General features: G+C 37.1%; 1 protein-coding gene and 1 long non-coding RNA gene across 4 annotated transcripts in view; one reads left to right on the top strand and one right to left on the bottom strand.

Moving 5' to 3' along the window:
- Nucleotides 1-2603: 2603 nt before the first annotated feature.
- epha8 (eph receptor A8) overlaps nt 2604-19816 on the bottom strand; it is a 109179-nt gene continuing 91966 nt past the window's right edge. For all 3 annotated transcript variants that reach the window (XM_067432269.1, XM_067432270.1, XM_067432271.1), the window contains exons 9-17: nt 19109-19176; nt 18799-18924; nt 10556-10741; nt 8674-8735; nt 8332-8541; nt 7633-7782; nt 5693-5883; nt 5001-5156; nt 2604-4125 (exon numbers count right to left, since the gene is read on the bottom strand). In XM_067432269.1, the coding sequence (XP_067288370.1) occupies nt 4011-4125; nt 5001-5156; nt 5693-5883; nt 7633-7782; nt 8332-8541; nt 8674-8735; nt 10556-10741; nt 18799-18924; nt 19109-19176 (1264 nt within the window). In that variant the 3' untranslated portion in view covers nt 2604-4010. The remainder of the gene's footprint in view (nt 4126-5000; nt 5157-5692; nt 5884-7632; nt 7783-8331; nt 8542-8673; nt 8736-10555; nt 10742-18798; nt 18925-19108; nt 19177-19816) is intronic.
- LOC137058792 (uncharacterized) lies at nt 11166-13958 on the top strand. Its single transcript, XR_010900847.1, has 5 exons — nt 11166-11480; nt 11964-12056; nt 12662-12807; nt 12978-13099; nt 13764-13958. It is a non-coding gene; the product is annotated as an uncharacterized lncRNA (long non-coding RNA).

Raw genomic sequence — 19816 nt, 5'->3', positions numbered from 1 at the left:
AAAAATCCTTTCTGAAAAAAATTACTTCTCATTGTTCTCAGGTCAAATATTTATATGCAATTAAAATGCGATTAATTAATTACAAAGCATATATATATATATATATATATATATATATATATATATATATATATATATATATATATATATATATATATATATATATATATATATATTAAGCATCTACACTTCTACATTTGAATATTTGTGCAATCTGTTGTTACAGTATCACACAACTGTAAAAAAATTACTAACTTTTAGTCAAAAGTTACTCTTCTGTGCCATAATATTATTATGATAGTGTACATTATGTTTTATGTCAGGGCGGCACAGCTTGTTGCGTGACCTCCTGGTGTCCTATCTGACTGTGCTCACTCAACGGAATGAGAAAGTGATGGAGGACAAGTTTCCTACATCGCCAAGACACACATCCGCAACACTGAACTCTGTTATCTCCGACTGGCTAAGGCTGTGAAACGAGGCTGTTTTTGAATCGAACTCGTCAAATCTAGAGTTCTGTGGGACAGACTAAATATTTGACATCCAACTGTGAAAGAAAGTCACTTTAGCTGTCTGTGGGAAGTGCAAATCAGTTCAGTGTTGACAATATGCTTCTTTATAGTCAAACAGAAGCCCCAGATGTATTTGAACACTAAATCTCTGAATCGCATGTGTTAAATAACATATTAAACATGTCACTTAAATATAATTTCTGTTCAATTATTCTGTAAAGTCTCCATATACATATTTTAGCAACATATCTGTTCATTTCTATTACAAGCTCTTGTTAGTTTTTGTGGTAACACCTTTCATTAATGATTTGTTACATGAACTAACAATGAAAGATACTTCTAAGCATTTATTAATCTTAGTTAATGTTAATTAAAATATTTAGTAAAACGTAAAAATTGAAAGTATTGTAAAGTGTTACCATTCTTGTTTAACATGTTTCTAAAAAATGTATGCAGTGCAATGACATTCAGACTTTTGGACTGGTTTTGAAGTTCTGATGATGTATGTTGTGTGTGTACAGGTTATGTATATGTGACCATTCACCTGAAATTAATTCTCAGTATAATCCGCTTCAAGGTGACATTTGCGCATGAATGGTTTCAACGCGTCATGCAGAGAGCCATCCAAATGGGCAAGTTATATTCTTGGCAAAGGCAAACACAGACAAAACACTTGCTAATATTTTGTCTCCACATAGATGACAACTTTCATAATGTGACAATGGAAGCTGACAGTCTCTTGATATATGCATTGTAGTCATGAATCAGTTTTAAGACATTAAATTCACAGCTTTACGTTAAAGTAATGAAGAAACCCCTCAGAGGAGAGCAGCAAAGCCCAGCGGACATTAAAAGCAATTGCTCTGCTGTCACTGAAGTGCTGTTGGCTTGTGGTTCAGACCGGAGAGATGGGACAGAATACTCAGGTAAGCCTGATAATGCATGATAATGTTGTGGCAAATATCCATGTGGGTGAATGTCATCAAATCTGTGAAGAGGGTCATTTTCACCACACAAAACCACATAAATCAACAAAAAAGTAGTTTTTTTTTTTTTCATGAATGTACTGTATATTTACACAAACCTATTGTAATGCAAAAAAATACATTATTTTAATTGGTATTTGTTATTTGGATATTTGGATGAAAGGATGGTAAGGTATTTGAATGGTTGGAGGGTTAGGTATTTGGATGGATGGATAGATAATGGATGGATAGATGGTTAGATATTTGGACAGATGGATGAATTGATGGTTAGGTATTTTAATATATGGATGGATGGATGTTTGGATATTTGAATGATTAGATATTTGGATGAAAGGATGGTAAGATATTTGAATGGCTGGATTGACGGATGGTTGGTTAGGTATGGTATTTGGATAAATAGATGGTTAGATATTTGGATGGATGGATGAATGGTTAGGTATGTAGATGGATGGATGGTTAGGTATTTGGATGGATGGATGCATGGTTAGGTATGTAGATGGATGGATGGTTAGGTATTTGGATAAATAGATGGTTAGATATTTGGATGGATTTATGGTTGGATGGTTAGGTATTTGGATGGATGGATGGTTAGGTATTTGGATGGATGGAGGGTTAGGTATTTGGATGGATGGATGGTTAGGTATTTGGATGGATGGATGGATGGTTAGGTATTTGGATGGATGGATGGATGCTTAGGTATGTAAATGGATGGATGGTTATAGATGTTTAGATATTTGGATGGATGGATTGGTTGGTTAGGTATTTGGATGGATTGATGGATGGATGGATGTTTAGATATTTGGATGGATATATGGTTAGGTATTTGGATGGATGATGGATGGATGGATGATGAATGGATGGTTAGGTATTTGGATGAATAGATTGTTAGATATTTGGATGGATAGATGGATGTTTAGATATTTAAATGGATGGATGGATGAATGAAAGCTTCGTTAGGTAGATGGATTGATGGGTGGATCACAAACACATGTACATATCCTCTCTGTTTGGTTAAATTTCTTGACACATGATATGGCTGTTTTATTTTTATTTGCACTCCACGATGCGTAGGATATTGTTTATTTCGAATAATCAGAAAGAGACAGAGCGGAAAAAAACTTTATTTTATTAATATTTACATATATGATTCATGGTAAAGAAACTCCATTAATCTTTGTCTTACGAACAAATGCACAATTAGTTAATTTAATCATTAAAACAGAATAATTATAATTTAATAAATAAAAGGATGGACATACAGATAATACCCTGTTTTCAAAAGGTAAATGAGGTCCAGTGTTTTTGTAAAGTCAACATGAAATGGCATTCAAAACCCATTTTACTTCTGTGAAAGGATGTGCAACAAGGGGACTGATGTATGGCGGGACTTGAAAGGAACGGGAAAAGTGGCCGGAGGGGAACGTCCTTTCAGCTGGCGAAAGAGGCAGAGAATATTTTTATGGAAACTACGAAACATTTTTTTCCCTTTGGAATAACATGCACAGATTAATCATTCATAATAAGACCAGGAACATCTAGTAAAGTAAGCAGGGTCAGTTATGATTTCATGTTGACTTTAAATTAGTCAGTCCCACATTACAAGATCCACACAGTTCTGTGCGATTTCCCCTTTCGCTCATTACTGTATCTGTTAGCTTTCATAAAACAAATTATTCATTTGATGTTAACCAGCCCAAACTCTGAGAATACTCGAATTTCTCAGGGTAAGAATAAATATTTTAAAACTGGCCTGAACTCTGAATCCAGTTGTATGAGAAAGATAAGAGATTCCATTTCAGACAGATTTCAAGTGGAAAGCATTTCTGTTTTCCGCAGACCAACATTTACACATATTTATTCCTCCCATTTCCAGAGGGATCCGGCGCTGTTCTGCACGCAATGAATAACAGCAGGTTGAGTTTCAGAGTGTTTAATCAAACACATGACATACATAATTGCCTTTTTCCCTTTATACGACCACAGAGACTAATTCAGCATTTGTCCGTATTCTTGTGCGCTCCGCAGCTTTTGTCAGGAGCCCAAATGTTTCCTCTTGAGGGTTTCGGTTTGTCATCGATTATATGCTTGTAGCTTAACTCTTCCTCTCCTGTGACGTCGCATTGTTATTCAGAGTCATGTTTCAGCACTTGAGGCTCTCGCGGTTTCATCCACGCTGCTGTGGTGCCGTGGTGGGTGTGGCTAAACGATGCATATTCATTTCCACCTTTTTGATATTCACTATTAGGTCCACTTTTCACATATTCATGACTCTATTATTCATAAAATCTTTATCCATGTACAACAATATTTAAATAATATGTAATTTAAGGCAGTCCAAACATTTACAAAAGGAAGTAGAAGAGACGAGGGATAATTGCAGAATGTCCCGCTGAAGAAGAAAAACTCCATCCTTATCCCAGTAATAGTCCATGTCAGGTTTTTGTTAAGTTCATACACAAGTCCCAAACCCATATCAGATCAATATGTACTTGCATTCTGATGAGGTCTGTGATTATATGTGCACTGACGGCACGCTCTGGTTCAGTACTTGGGCTCTCATCACCTGGACGCTGGTCATGATCTTCTTCTGATGGCCCATTAATGTCACTCCCAACCGATGGATGTCACTGAGGAGGAAGTGGAAAAAGAAATGTGATTAACTGAAGATTATGAGTAGTACATACGGCACCTTTAAGTTGATGTTTTTCATCTACTATTTATATTTGATCTTATTTCAGCTTTTTCTCCATTAATGAAAGCATGTTTTTCATTTCGCTTTGTTCCTCACGTAAAGATTTATTACAGCCATATTTACTAAACAGGGCAAATTAGCGTGAGAGCACAACTCCATAAAAATGTAGATGGGAGTGGATAGTTCTGTGTGCGATCTACTGACCACACGCAAATGAAAGAACAGATGCAGCCGGATCATTTCCATAATGACCAATTCAATCTAACAGTTAAAAAGAGTAAATCTGGCCCAGGGAATATAGTGCAAAGGTCTATAATGAACTAAGTAGTATGGGTTTGCTAAATTTGCATTTTGGGTTAACTAAACTTTCAAACATCTGAAACAAATCAATTTGAGAGCAGAGGTTTGAGAGTAAACCCATGAAATCAACTATAAAAGCTGGTCTCCAAGATAGGACCCAATTTTTTAAAAATCAGGGATTGATTTGCTGCAATGTCTACAAATCCACTAAAACTGGACAGATGGGAATAGCATTGACCGACCCATTGGATAGACAATGGATACAGTCCTGAAACACCACAAAACTCCATCTAATGGTCATTGATCATCTGACTTGAGAAGGTGGCGATCAATCAAAGGCTTAAAGCCATAAGAACACCTCTAATCTGTCCTCCATCCACCTCAGCGCTATATTCACGCAGCCGGCTGGAACCCCTCGATGGTGAGATGATGCATCTAAAGGGCTTCATTTCTGCATTAGCAATCTCAAGCACTTCGTCGTGTTATGGAGTGAGAACTCAATCAACTCACTGTTGTTTCATGCTCATCACATGTCCTAGAGTCAGATAACCTCCTGCGGCAAAGTGGTCCTTATAACGGCCCATCTTAATGGTGTCCAACCACTCGTCCACTGATCTGCAGCTGGTGAAATCAGGAATGCTTCTGTTCATCAAAGAACTGTTTAGTCTGAAATGAGAGCAAGGGGAGTGAGTAGGCGCGTACAAGATGTACCTTTGAAATGCGGCGAACGAGGACAGAAAATCAATATGAGTTAAAATGATAGAGAAGGTAGGAAAGGGGGGGTGGCTGTAGATCTGGACGGTTTGGGTAGATTAATACAGGGATGAAATCCCTATTTCTTCCCATCAACGCTCCCTGCGCATCTGGATATGCACCGGCAACTTGACAGGACTTGCGCTCCGAGCTGAGCAATTTATACAAGTCCAATTGTGAAAGCAGAAGCGTTCTTTTTTGGTTCACGGCAGATCAATGTCAATATAGCACAGAGGTCTTTTATTTAACAGCGAACACATCTATTTGAGATGAGCTTATTGGAAAACGTACACGCGCGTCTTAAAGCCAGCCAGTCGTATTCCCAGCCACTCAGATGAAACTTTCTCGTCAACTTTGCGAGACTTTTAATACAGATCATATCTGACAAAGTGCATTTGTCAGGTAAATCCCCCCTCCCTGAAGGTGCGGTATTGATTGCCGGGGCTCACCTGCACAATGTTTCCATTGACTTGAGGTTCTCGGGGTTCCGGATCAGCTTGTCCAGGACCGTGATGATCTGGCAGAATCTGGGTCTTTCATTGCGGTCTTTCTGCCAGCAGTCCAGCATTAGGGTGTGGAGAGCGCCGGGGCAGCCCATTGGGGCCGGGAGCCGGTAGCCCTCCTCTACGGACTTGATCACCTGAAGAAAACCAATCAAAATCTATTTATATACGGAATATGGCACTGTATGGAATATTTATTATTTCAGAAATCATTCTAATATGCTGAGTTGGTGCCCAAGAAACATTTATTTGTTTTATCAATGCTGAAAACTTTTTCAGATTTTTTCTGAACAATGCAGATTTTTTTTCTTCTTTATTTTCTTAAAGTATTTTATGATTTTCAGGATTTTAAGAAATTTAAAAAGAACTTGATCACCTGAAGTAAACCGATCAAACTGGATATGTTTTCGTAATGGAATAAACTATTATTTATGCATGTTGCACACTGCATTCTAACATTCTTCATTGTGCAATGAGAAATAATTAACAGGCACATTGTTGTCACATTACCTCAATATGCACATTAAATAAAAAAGTATATATTTTGAATCAAATTTTATGTAAAAAAATAAATAAATAAAAATTCTATATACAGTTCTGAAAAAAATGTTAAGTGGTCTCTTAATTTTTTTCAGAGCTGTACACTCACCTAAAGGATTATTAGGAACACCTGTTCAATCTCTCATTAATGCAATTATCTAATCAACCAATCACATGGCATTTACTTCAATGCATTTAGGGGCGTGGTCCTGGTCAAGACAATCTCCTGAACTCCAAACTGAATGTCAGAATGGGAAAGAAAGGTGATTTAAGCAATTTTGAGCGTGGCATGGTTGTTGGTGCCCGACGGGCTGGTCTGAGTATTTCACAATCTGCTCAGTTACTGGGATTTTCACACACAACCATTTCTAGGGTTTACAAAGAACGGTGTGAAAAGAGAAAAACATCCAGTATGCGGCAGTCCTGTGGGCGAAAATGCCTTGTTGATGCTAGAGGTCAGAGGAGAAGGGGCCGACTAATTCAAGCTGATAGAAGAGCAACTTTGACTGAAATAACCACTCGTTACAACCGAGGTATGCAGCAAAGCATTTGTGAAGCCACAACACGCACAACCTTGAGGCTGATGGGTTACAACAGCAGAAGACCCCACCGGGGACCACTCATCTCCACTACAAATAGGAAAAACAGGCTACAGTTTGCACAAGCTCACCAAAGACTGGAAAAATGTTGCCTGGTCTGATGAGTCTCGATTTCTGTTGAGACATTCAGATGGTAGACTCAGAATTTGGCGTAAACAGAATGAGAACATGGATCCATCATGTTACCACTGTGCAGGCTGGTGGTGGTGGTGTAATGGTGTGGGGGATTTTTTCTTGGCACACTTTAGGCCCCTTAGTGCCAATTGGGCATTGTTTAAATGTGACGGCCTACCTGAGCGTTGTTTCTGACCATGTCCATCCCTTTATGACAACCATGTACCCATCCTCTGATGGCTACTTCCAGCAGGATAATGCACCATGTCACAAAGCTTGAATCATTTCAAATCAGTTTCTTGAACATGACAATGAGTTCACTGTACTAAAATGACCCCCACAGTCACCAGATCTCAACCCAATAGAGCATCTTTGGGATGTGGTGGAACGAGAGCTTCGTGCCCTGGATGTGCATCCCACAAATCTCCATCAAACTGCAAGATGCTATCCTATCAATATGGGCCAACATTTTGACAGAATGCTTTCAGCACCTTGTTGAATCAATGCCATGTAGAATTAAGGCAGTTCTGAAGGTGAAAGGAGGTCAAACACAGTATTAGTGTGGTGTTCCTAATAATCCTTTAGGTGAGTGTATATATATATGCATCATTTGGGACACAACTATAGACCTACATCTCTGTTGGTCAAGTTCCAATATGGCCGTTCTCCATATGACATCACTTCCCACATGACCACTCCATAACTCCAAACATCACTGGAGGAGGAGAACTTCCGATAGGCAATGGCCTCCGGTGCCGTCCAACGGATTGGGATCTTTCCTCCCTAAAATTTCCCATAGACATAAAATTAGTGAGAAAAATTGAGATGCATATAAAAAGAAACAATGCCAGTAACAACTATTATGACTTAAAATAACCATTTACTATTTTAATAGATCTTTATTTCTGTGATGCAAAGCTGAATTTTCAGCATCAGTGACGCATGATCTTTCAGAAATCATTCTAATATGCTGATTTGCTGCTTAAGAAATGTCTTAATATCCATGTTGAAAACAGTTGTGCTGTTAAATAATTTCATGATTGAGTTGTTTGTAACAATCTCTTGCCATCCATCCATCCATCCATCCATCCATCCATCCATCCATCCATCCATCCATCCATCCATCCATCCAAATAGATTCTCCCCCATTTTAGTAAATGTATTACTATTTCTATTTTTTAATTAAAACACTATAAACAGTAAAAGTATAAAAGAAAATTTGTGCCAAGTTTATTGGCACTAACATTTGAAGGTAACTCTATTGCCCCTTGAGTACTGCAGAGTATGCTTCTGGCTTTATAAATGGGTTTAGAACAGGAAACAGACACTTACACTGGTGGTGTAGGCTGCATCAGGGTCATCCTCCAGCACGCGTGACAGACCGAAGTCTGAAATCTTGCACACCAGATTACTGTTGACCAGAACATTCCTGGCAGCCAAGTCCCGGTGGACGTACCCCAGATCAGCCAAGTAAGTCATGCCAGCTGCTATGCCACGCAGAATCCCAACCAGCTGAATAATGGTGAACTGACCGTCATGTCTCTGTTTCAAGGGAAGAAAAACAAGGCGAGGGAGAGAAATCTGTGAAGTTTAACTTCAGTTCAAGGGGAGGTTCGGCAAGGCAAAGCAAAACTACAGTGAAATGCAAGAACAAACAGAAACGTGTTTACACACCCTCAGGAAAGAGTCCAAGGAGCCGTTCTCCATGTACTCTGTGATGATCATTACTGGTTTGCCTTAGCAGAGAATGTAAAAACATGGACAGAAACAGGGGAAAGAAGGAGAAAAAGATGTCAAGAGATTGGAGAGATGACGCAAAGTCTGGGTAAAGAAAGACAGAACTGTATATTTTCTTCACTTTTTACTCAACAGTTGGTAAATTATTAACTTACACTGATGTACATTCATCTGATCATTGCTGCACAATATACCGTGATCATTACCCCAATATAACTAGTAAGTCCTTACTTGCAAAATAAATAAATACATACTGATAAACTGATTTGAGTTTATGAGGGAAAAAAATCTTTATAAAAAATACAATGATGACTTATAAATAATGGATTTTTAAAAATAAGCAATTTAATTGTGAATATATATATATATATATATATATATATATATAATTTATTATTTTATAAGTGTATTTATAAATCTATAAAATAATAAATAACAATTTTGTGGGGGAAAAAACAATAGTAATGTATTATATATATAATGCTTAAATAATTAAACTTGCATTCAATTACACTCACCTAAAGGGTTATTAGGAACACCTGTTCAATTTCTCATTAATGGAGTTATCTAATCAACCAATCACATGGCAGTTACTTCAATGCATTTAGGGGTGTGGTCCGGGTCAAGACAATCTCCTGAACTCCAAACTGAATGTCAGAATGGGAAAGAAAGGCGATTTAAGCAATTTTGAGCGTGGCATGGTTGTTGGTGCCAGGCGGGCTGGTCTGAGTATTTCACAATCTGCTCAGTTACTGGAATTTTCACACACAACCATTTCTAGGCTTTACAAAGAATGGTGTGAAAAGAGAAAAACATCCAGTATGCGGCAGTCCTGTGGGCGAAAATGCCTTGTTGATGCTAGAGGTCAGAGGAGAATGGGCCGACTGATTCAAGCTGATAAAAGAGCAACTTTGACTGAAATAACCACTCGTTACAACCAAGGTATGTAGCAAAGCACAACCTTGAGGCGGATGGGCTACAACAGCAGAAGAACCCACCGGGTACCACTCATCTCCACAACAAATAGGAAAAAGAGGCTAAATTTGCTCGAGCTCACCAAAATTGGACAGTCTGGTCTGATTAGTCTCGATTTCTGTTGAGACATTCAGATGATAGAGTCAGAATTTGGTGTAAACAGAATGAGAACATGGATCCATCATGCCTTGTTACCACTGTGCAGGCTGGTGGTGGTGGTGTAATGGTGTGGGGGATGTTTTCTTGGCACACTTTAGGCCCCTTAGTGCCAATTGGGCATTGTTTAAATGCCACGGCCTACCTGAGCATTGTTTCTGACCATGTCCATCCCTTTATGACCACCATGTACCCATCCTCTGATGGCTACTTCCAGCAGGATAATGCACCATGTCACAAAGCTTGAATCATTTCAAATTGGTTTCTTGAACATGACAATGAGTTCACTGTACTAAAATGGCCCCCAGGTCACCAGATCTCAACCCAATAGAGCATCTTTGGGATGTGGTGGAACGAGAGCTTCGTGCCCTGGATGTGCATCCCACAAATCTCCATCAACTGCAAGATGCTATCCTATCAATATGGGCCAACATTTCTAAAGAATGCTTTCAGCACCTTGTTGAATCAATGCCATGTAGAATTAAGGCAGTTCTGAAGGCGAAAGGGGGTCAAACACAGTATTAGTGTGGTGTTCCTAATCATCCTTTAGGTGAGTCTATATAATGTATTTGAAATATAGGGTAGACATCCTGCTACATAAATGGTTTGGAATTATTTTGAACACAAAAAACATAAAAAATGTTCCATTCATAAGTGCACAACACTGATGTACATTTAAAGCACTTACTGCGGGTAACAACCCCCTCCAGGTGGATGACATTGGGGTGATCGAACTGCGCCATGATGCTGGCCTCGCCGAGAAAATCCCTCCTCTGTTTCTCAGTGTAGCCGGCTTTAAGAGTCTTCAGAGCCACCGGGACATCACGTTTCCCAGGCAGCTTCATCCGCCCATAACACACTTCCCCAAACTCTCCTGATATGGGCCAGAAAAAAAGGATTATACAGTGTCCACTCCAACACAGTCTCACCCCTACTCGTCAAATGTTGCCGAACGGTCAAGGGACCCTGACGTGAGCTGTTGACGCACAGGGTACCCCTAAATCGCCATTTTTCGACGTACTGGGTAATCCACTGATTTCAATGAGAAACCTAGGACGTCATAAACAGACGTGTTGGGCATGTGAATGTTATCGTCATGATGGAATATATTGGGTTATAATTTTTCCATTATGACATGTTGGAGTGTGATTCTCAATTTAATCAGCCTGCACAATTGTATTTACATTTATTTACGCTATGATACACGTTTGAAACAGCAGTCAAACCCCACCCCGCCCTAAACCTACCCATTTGCGTATTATATGATATAAAACACAGACTGTAACAGACAACAGGCACACTTTATTGAAAAAGTCCAACTATTCCGAGGCCAAACGATGGAATTGTGTGAAGAAAAGACCCAAAAGCAATCACCGTCTCTATCCGCGCCGCGCGCCGCGCCCCGCGCCCCGCGCCCCGGCGTCACACTGAAGACGCCACAGGTAGACCCCTCGGCGTCACGCGATGGACGAACTGGGAACCCAATTGCTTTCAGTGGGAAACCTTTGGCGTCAACATTAGACGGCAATTCTATCGGTATGAAATCGCGCTGAAGAAGTCTCACTCAGAACACATCGCGATGTTTGGCATCAGATCACGTGTGCCACATGTTGGTGAGTAGTCATACATATTATGTCCTAATATTTGATATAAAGTATTTTCTGCTTGTCGTTATCGATCATGTTCAGTCACTGCATTGTATCTGTCATCATCTCCACTGAGGCTTTGCATTTCTTTGCTTTCTAAATAAACACACCTTGCTAATAGGGTGATTAAACACTGTCACGTGACGTGCTATAGACCTTTAAACAGTTGTTAATATTTAATAATAATTACTACTGTAGTTCCAACGTGGCATTTGTAGTAGAAGCACAATAATAAAAATAAAAAAACACTTGCCATGCGTTTACCACAGTATTGGTAGTTTTAATGTGATATTTGTTGTAAATAAACAGTAACCACAACAATTACCATGCTTTAAATGCATTTTAATGTAAAATCCAAATATTGTTATTTAAATAGGATACTTTATAATGCTATATATTATATATTATGACTTTTTTCTCTCTTTCTTTTTTTTTTTTTTACCTGAAAAGACCAAAAGGGCCTCTCGGACTCAGTCAACCCATTCTTGTTTGTGGAGAAGTAACGGAGAAAACCGAAAGCTGCAACAGCAAATATTTGTAATGGTATGTATGAGTTGGTTTGAACCCTTTATCAAACATTTTATTTAGCATTTGTTGTTACTTATTCTTACAAATCCCATAGCTCAATCAGTAAGAACATATTCCCAAAGTCTTAATAATTCACAAGATTTAACAAGTTGTCAAATTCGTATGATTCTCGTACATATAGCTCTGAAAAAAATTAAGAGACCACTTAACATGGATTTCTAAATGTTAAGTGGTCTCTTAATTTTTTTCCAGAGCTGTATTTGTATATGAAGAGTTCAGATGCAAAAGCCTCAAAAAGCCACTTCGGTCACATGACATCAGATATTCGATTATTTTTTCTTAATCAGATCAGTTGCACTGTTTATAACGTCCCGTTTGCATGTAAATAATTTATGTGATCACAAAATCAAGTGAGTTATCTACATTTTCAGAAAAATTCTTATGATATAGCTTGCTATTATATACTTTTAATAATGGGAATCACACATATCTGTGAACTTACTACATAAATGTATTTAACATTTAATTATGCATCGTTTTTTACAGCTAGAAACAGTTATGTATGAACTCACAACTTGCATGCAATGTAATACAATTTCCTCTTTCTTTCTGTCTTGCAGGATTACTTGCAGATTACTTTTATTTATTTATTTTTGTTTAAAAGATCTCTACAATATCAAACTCAACAGCTCTTTTAAGAGTCAACCCTCACAAGAGCTTCTAGTGATTCTCTGCAGCGAATCTTGCCGTAATCAGCCCTTCACAGGTAAAGTTGAATATTATCAGTATATATACTAAAGTATATACAGTTTTTAGTATATATACTCATCAAATGCTCACCTTTTGGTAATTTAACTTTATTGTAACTGTCTTAATTTATATGTTTTAAAAACAATAGTATTTGCACAGAGTAAGTGAGACTTTCTTGTTTTACAGAAGAGAAGAAAGACCAGACCTTATATCGAAGCAAGCTAAGAAAATAAGTCCTTTGTTTAGGGTGAGGAAGGAAGATGGACATCTTGTGCCCGAAGAAGACAGAAAAATTTGCAAGTCCATTGGTATGTCTTGTATTGAAGCAATGCTGTAATATGAAGTACAACATTTGATGTTGATCTCTCAAAGGACTATTCATTTCAACAGTGATCATTCTTTCTACTCTGATAAAATACGTACCATTATTCATGTCTAAATCTTTTAATAACTCCTAAAAAAAGCAAATGAGGTTCTGTATCTTGGATTGATTTAAAATGGTAAATATTTGTTTTCCCTTTTTGATACAATTATTATTACACTTTTGGCCTTCAGTTCTTAAAAACTGCACCGTCTGTTTGTCTTAGATAAAAGCAGACAAGTGTGGGAAAAAGCATTTAGTTGTTATAAACTCCATGTATTTCTCCATTGTTTTGTAGACCATGGATGGTTCTGGGTAGCTTTAGAAGATAATGAGTTGGGACATATTAGGAATCAAATAGTAAATGTTCTTTGAATTATGTGAAAGATCTGGTTAGTTCTTTCTAAAAGATCTACTGTTTAAAAGGTTGCTGTTGATATGGGTAAATTAGTATTTGTTCAGTACTTGGCTAATATTATGGGCTGCAATATTATACATAATGCTTCAATGTGTATATGCCCATTTTGAGGTGGAGAGTTTACTGAAGAACATAGGTTAACCTGACTGTACATTAAACTTAATCTGAATTGTGTTTGTTGTTTTACTTTTAGACCAGGACTGGAGAACGCCGGATTATACGACTTCTTACTCTGGTTGAGAAAAGGCTACACAACATCAGTGATCACATCATCTGTACATTGATTATACTGTAGGGTACAAGTGGGCGAACTGTTTAGAAGAAGAAGAACAGGAACATGATAGAGGGAAGAGACAGAAACCAGTCTAGTTGTAATAATGAATCATTATTTTCCAACACTATATCAAATCTGCTTTCTGTATCATAGTTGACTGGATGGGATTATGTAGCACTCATTTGTGTGGCTTCAGCAGCTGTGAATGGATTAATATGATGTTAATGTGTTTTTTAAAACCCATTTTTATTTATCTTGAATCTTATTTGACTTTATTCTACTTTATCAACTGTATACTGTATCCTCCAATAAAGTGTTGAGTGATAAAGTATGGTGAGTATTGTGTATGGTGTGTGGTACAGTAAATACACATTCAACAAGTTTATTTAAGTTATCTTATTAATTACCAAGAATATTTTACTTGAGAAGTAAACATTTTTTATCTGGTTATATTATATTTGGTACAATGCTCCAAAAAGTTGTATATACTTGCATGCTGTGACAAGTATGTCAGTTTTCAGTGAAATAAAGGGAAGGATTACACTTCAAGCTTAACTGAAGATGATCCATGTTGATCATTCTGGTACATCTACTACTGCAATAAAAATTAAAGCATGCACATTTTCGATGCCAGGTACGTGAAGAGGGTGTAGATGAAATTGTGACAATGTCTCTTGTTATTTTACTTTATGGTCCTATATTTAATGGTAATAATGAAGTGTAAATAATATAAATAGTTTTTGTTTACTCTGGAAAGTGGATAATGGCAAGTTGTTGCAGGTTAATCCATTATATATATTAGTGTTTATCCATAAAAGAAAATAAAACTTAATAATTATTATTTTACAACATTTCTTTCAAATATTTCTGTATTTCATCAGATGGTCTTACAATATCAAAACCTAATGCAAGCATGACGTTAGAATAGAAAAGACACAATACTCTGATATTTAAATGTGACTCAAAGTTTGTTGTCCGTGATGAGGAGAATAGATCTGTGTATGTTGTACTGCCCTTACACCTCCAGGGACCCAGTAGTGGCCCCTGGAAGAGCAAAAAAAGCATATTTCAAATGGCTTTAACTCAAAGTCTGGTTAGCGTATCACAGAGAAAATTGGCAGGACAACTGTATATGCAATGTTTACTAAATAATGTTGGCCACAGTTTTCAGACATATATGGAAAGCTGCCATAAAGGTTTTTTTAAAAGTGCTCACAGTAAAATATACAATTTCAGCTTGGCCCTCATATATGTCTTAAAGGTTTGCACAATGAACATATTTTAATATCCAGCTGTCCATTAAATATGTAATTTACTTAACATTTATTGTTTCATTATGAAACCTTTTAAACTACATTACCCATATATCTGTCATTGTATCAATGCAATGGGAAACATGGCGCTGTAGTTCTTAGAAGTGTGCAGAAATGCTTAGGGTTAGGGTTGGGTTCTCAGTAAAGGAGTCATTTCTCACAACATAGCGACACTTTATAGTTAGCTTAACGTATTACTGACGTAATAACACCAAAACATACTTTGTAACATAAAAACGCCGTTTTATATGGGTTAAAACAGATAGTCCAATCACAGCGCGTTCTGCGATAAAGTCACAGCCAATGACAACCCAGCTGAACAGAGGCGTCACACTTCCTTGTCCATTTATGGTAAATTATATCACATCTCATCCGGTTCAACTGAAGGGGTAGATTCCTTAAAGATTTAATATTTAGGCTGCTAAATATTTATTTATTCTAATTAAATAATAAAACTCACATTTTTAAAACGAAAGTCTTCTTTGTGTGGTTAAACTGATGCATAATAAATATATTTGAAAGAGAATCCTTTTTCTATGCAATGATCTACAAGCATAAACTTCTTTAAGCCATCCTTTATAATCTGAACTCTTGGAATTAAAACAAATATAACAAAAGCACAATGAATGCACACAATTTTGTAAGCATATTCCAATATTTAATGTCAAACAGTTTAAATACAAATGTAGTGCCCATATATATATATATATATATATATATATATATATATATATAGGCAAAAAAATAACATTTTACATTCTAAACTTTAATACTATATATTTGCGATTATTGTTCACTTTTATTGTAACTAAATTAAATGCCAATTAAAATAGTTGATGATTATTGTAAATGTTAACCATTTTTAGTAAGAAAATACTTCTATAAAGTACATTCATGTTACAGTTACATTAACAAGGTAGTGATATAATGATAGGTAGTGAAATAATGATAGAGGTAGTTATGGTAGACATGTACTATAGTGACCATTGTAATAAAAGTTTTAATGAATAATTATTGATTTCAAAAGGTATTAACTCTCACTATCTTCATTTGTTCAAACAAACAACAAATGCAGAAATATACATTGGACTATAGCATCATGAAGTCAATGCATGACTAGAACTAGTGGATGGCAATAGATGTCCTTCACTAAAACTCCTGATGATAAAGGCATAGGCAGACATCAAGAACAGTTTATGAATATTGGTTCTGCATATATCAAAGAGATTATAAGACTCCACAGACTCCACGTGAAGACTTTGAGACACTGTAACTGAGCAAAGGGTGCATTTCACTGGACATGTCCTATGCATGCCCAAACAACAACACCCAAAAACACTTATGAAGTGGACACCACCAGGAGGACGCACGAGACAGGGAAAACCAAGGAAGATATGAGACAGATGTTTCACGAAGACCTCAATGCCGGTGTTCCATGAGAAGATGTGAAAACGTGGCCACAGATCGAATATGTTGGAGGACACATGTTGCCCAATGTGCCCAGGACAGGATATGATGATGATGTTGTCAGTTTATACATAACTATAGGATTTATTTCTGTAAAAAACGATGCATAATTAAATGTTAAATACATTTATGTACAAAGTTCACAGATATGTGTGCATTCCCATTATTAAAAGTATATAATAGCAAGCTATATCATATGAATTTGTTTGAAAATGTAGATAACTCACTTGATTTTGTGATCACATGAATTATTTACATGCAAACGGGACGTTAATAATAAGAAAAAAATAAGTGTTCATATACAAATACAGCTCTGGATATACTATACTATTTAAATAACAATATTTGGATTTTACATTAAAATGCTTTTAAAGCATGGTAATTGTTGTGGCTACTGTTTATTTACAACAAATATCACATTAAAACTACCAATACTGTGGTAAACGCATGGCAAGTGTTTTTTTTTTTTTTAATTGTGCTTCTACTACAAATGCCACGTTGGAACTACAGTAGTAATTATTATTAAATATTAACAACTGTTTAAAGGTCTATAGCACGTCACGTGACAGTGTTCACCCTATTAGCAAGGTGTGTTTATTTAGAAAGCAAAGAAATGCAAAGCCTCAGTGGAGATGATGACAGATACAATGCAGTGACTGAACATGATCGATAACGACAAGCAGAAAATACTTTATATCAAATATTAGGACATAATATGTATGACTACTCACCAACATGTGGCACACGTGATCTGATGCCAAACATCGCGATGTGTTCTGAGTGAGACTTCTTCAGCGCGATTTCATACCGATAGAATTGCCGTCTAATGTTGACGCCAAAGGTTTCCCACTGAAAGCAATTGGGTTCCCAGTTCGTCCATCGCGTGACGCCGAGGGGTCTACCTGTGGCGTCTTCAGTGTGACGCCGGGGCGCGGGGCGCGGCGCGCGGCGCGGATAGAGACGGTGATTGCTTTTGGGTCTTTTCTTCACACAATTCCATCGTTTGGCCTCGGAATAGTTGGACTTTTTCAATAAAGTGTGCCTGTTGTCTGTTACAGTCTGTGTTTTATATCATATAATACGCAAATGGGTAGGTTTAGGGCGGGGTGGGGTTTGACTGCTGTTTCAAACGTGTATCATAGCGTAAATAAATGTAAATACAATTGTGCAGGCTGATTAAATTGAGAATCACACTCCAACATGTCATAATGGAAAAATTATAACCCAATATATTCCATCATGACGATAACATTCACATGCCCAACACGTCTGTTTATGACGTCCTAGGTTTCTCATTGAAATCAGTGGATTACCCAGTACGTCGAAAAATGGCGATTTAGGGGTACCCTGTGCGTCAACAGCTCACGTCAGGGTCCCTTGACCGTTCGGCAACATTTGACGAGTAGGGGTGAGACTGTGTTGTCCACTCATGTTGGATTTGGATTCAAGTAAGACTTTTGACCTTCACAATGATCTTCACATGACAACTAAATGTTTTTTTATTAATCCTAAAATGATGTGTACATGAGATGTTTAGCAGTTTTCCTAGCTACTAGCCCCTCAGCATTTTCACCGGCCACAGTACTGAGAGGCGGCTTTAACTGCACACACGTTGGGTGTAAGCACAAAATTATCTCAAATTATGCAAAACGCACACAATTCCACACCGAAACTCAATCCCTGTAACACCAACAATATTAATCTGGAGCAAATTAAACGAGTAAGTGAGGGGAGGCGGGTTTGTGTGTGAACTTGCTGTCGGAGAGATGAGAGAGAGCCAAAGCTCAGCTGGTATCACGCATCTATTCTGCAGAAAATGAGTATTGGAAGCATTTCAGCCATTCAAGTATCGATATGCATCAAAACATCAATATTTTTGACAACACTACATTTTACAGTGTATCATTTCAGATGCCTTTTTAGGAGACTACAATTGAAAAATGTGTATATTATAAATAAAATTCAAGTGGCTTGTAGGAGTGACTGCGTTAGATGCCACCTCACACACTTGGGGGTTGGAGGGTGTTAATGTTAAACCCCACATTAAACTATATTAACTATAAAACTATCTAGCTTTTTTAAGCTTGATATCATGTTGATGTTTTTCCAGGCAGTTCTCATGTAGTCCCCTGATGCCCAGGTGTATTTCACACAATCGCCAAGGACAGCTATACCTGAACCGATGATTTTCTCTATTTTGATTCTGGACGCTTCAATTTCTCTGGCAAACTCGTGGACAGCCTGGCAGGGGTCCTCGTATGTGTGGGGATCAATATAAAATCTGGCTTCTGGAAATGATACTAGAATAAACAGAATTAGCATTTGGTCACATATTGCAGTATGAAAGCAATTTTCAGTCACAGCCACAATCTCTGAAGGGCCCAGGCAGCAGCTACAGCAAGATATTGGACCAAAAAAGCAATAGTTTCCTGCCTAAAATTCATTAAAAGAGAAATCATCAGGGGAAAAGAGCACGTCTCATACCATGGCCATTTTGGTAGTGCATTTTCTCCTCGTCTGAGTCTTGGAAAGCTTTGCTGTACCCACAACGTCTGTAACACAATCCAGAAGGAGAAACAGAAATATGTTTATTTATTTTTTTATAAAAGGGCCTTGTGATGTACATCCCACATGTTAATAATATTCAACTTAAAGGAGGTAAAACTTAATTAACTCAATACTAAATTACCAAAGAACTTCAAGACATTTTTGCTTCACATGAGAATAGCAAACGTCCTTAACATCTTAATCCGCTGCCTTATATTTATCAAACGAACTGAAAAAAGTGTCAGTTTATTGAAGTAAGTGATAATACATTTTCATCAAATTCCTTATTCATCACAAACTTGTGGAAATGGTTAGCATCAAAAAGCAATAAGAGAGCACTTTTTCAGTGTTTTTCACATTCATTTTCTTCATAGGGATCTCAGAAAAACTTCAATAACAAGTTCAAGTCATAATCCAACCAGCTCTGAGATTAATTAAACTGAACATTTGATTTGATTTGAAGCAAAAAGTATTTGAAAAGCAAACATTACATAATTCACAAAGCTTCATAGGAGTTTCATAATATTTTGCAGCACTTTTATTCATTATTTCATTGTTAAATCGATACCTGTATGGAGAAAATGAATGTTGCACTATATTTGACTTAAGGATATTTTGCAGTGTTATTAGTCCAAAATCAATAAA

Source organism: Pseudorasbora parva, chromosome 22 (assembly GCF_024679245.1).
Source record: "Pseudorasbora parva isolate DD20220531a chromosome 22, ASM2467924v1, whole genome shotgun sequence".
NCBI lineage: Eukaryota > Metazoa > Chordata > Actinopteri > Cypriniformes > Gobionidae > Pseudorasbora > Pseudorasbora parva.
Note: the sequence above shows the minus strand (reverse complement) of the source record. Positions and strands in the feature narration are given on the sequence as shown.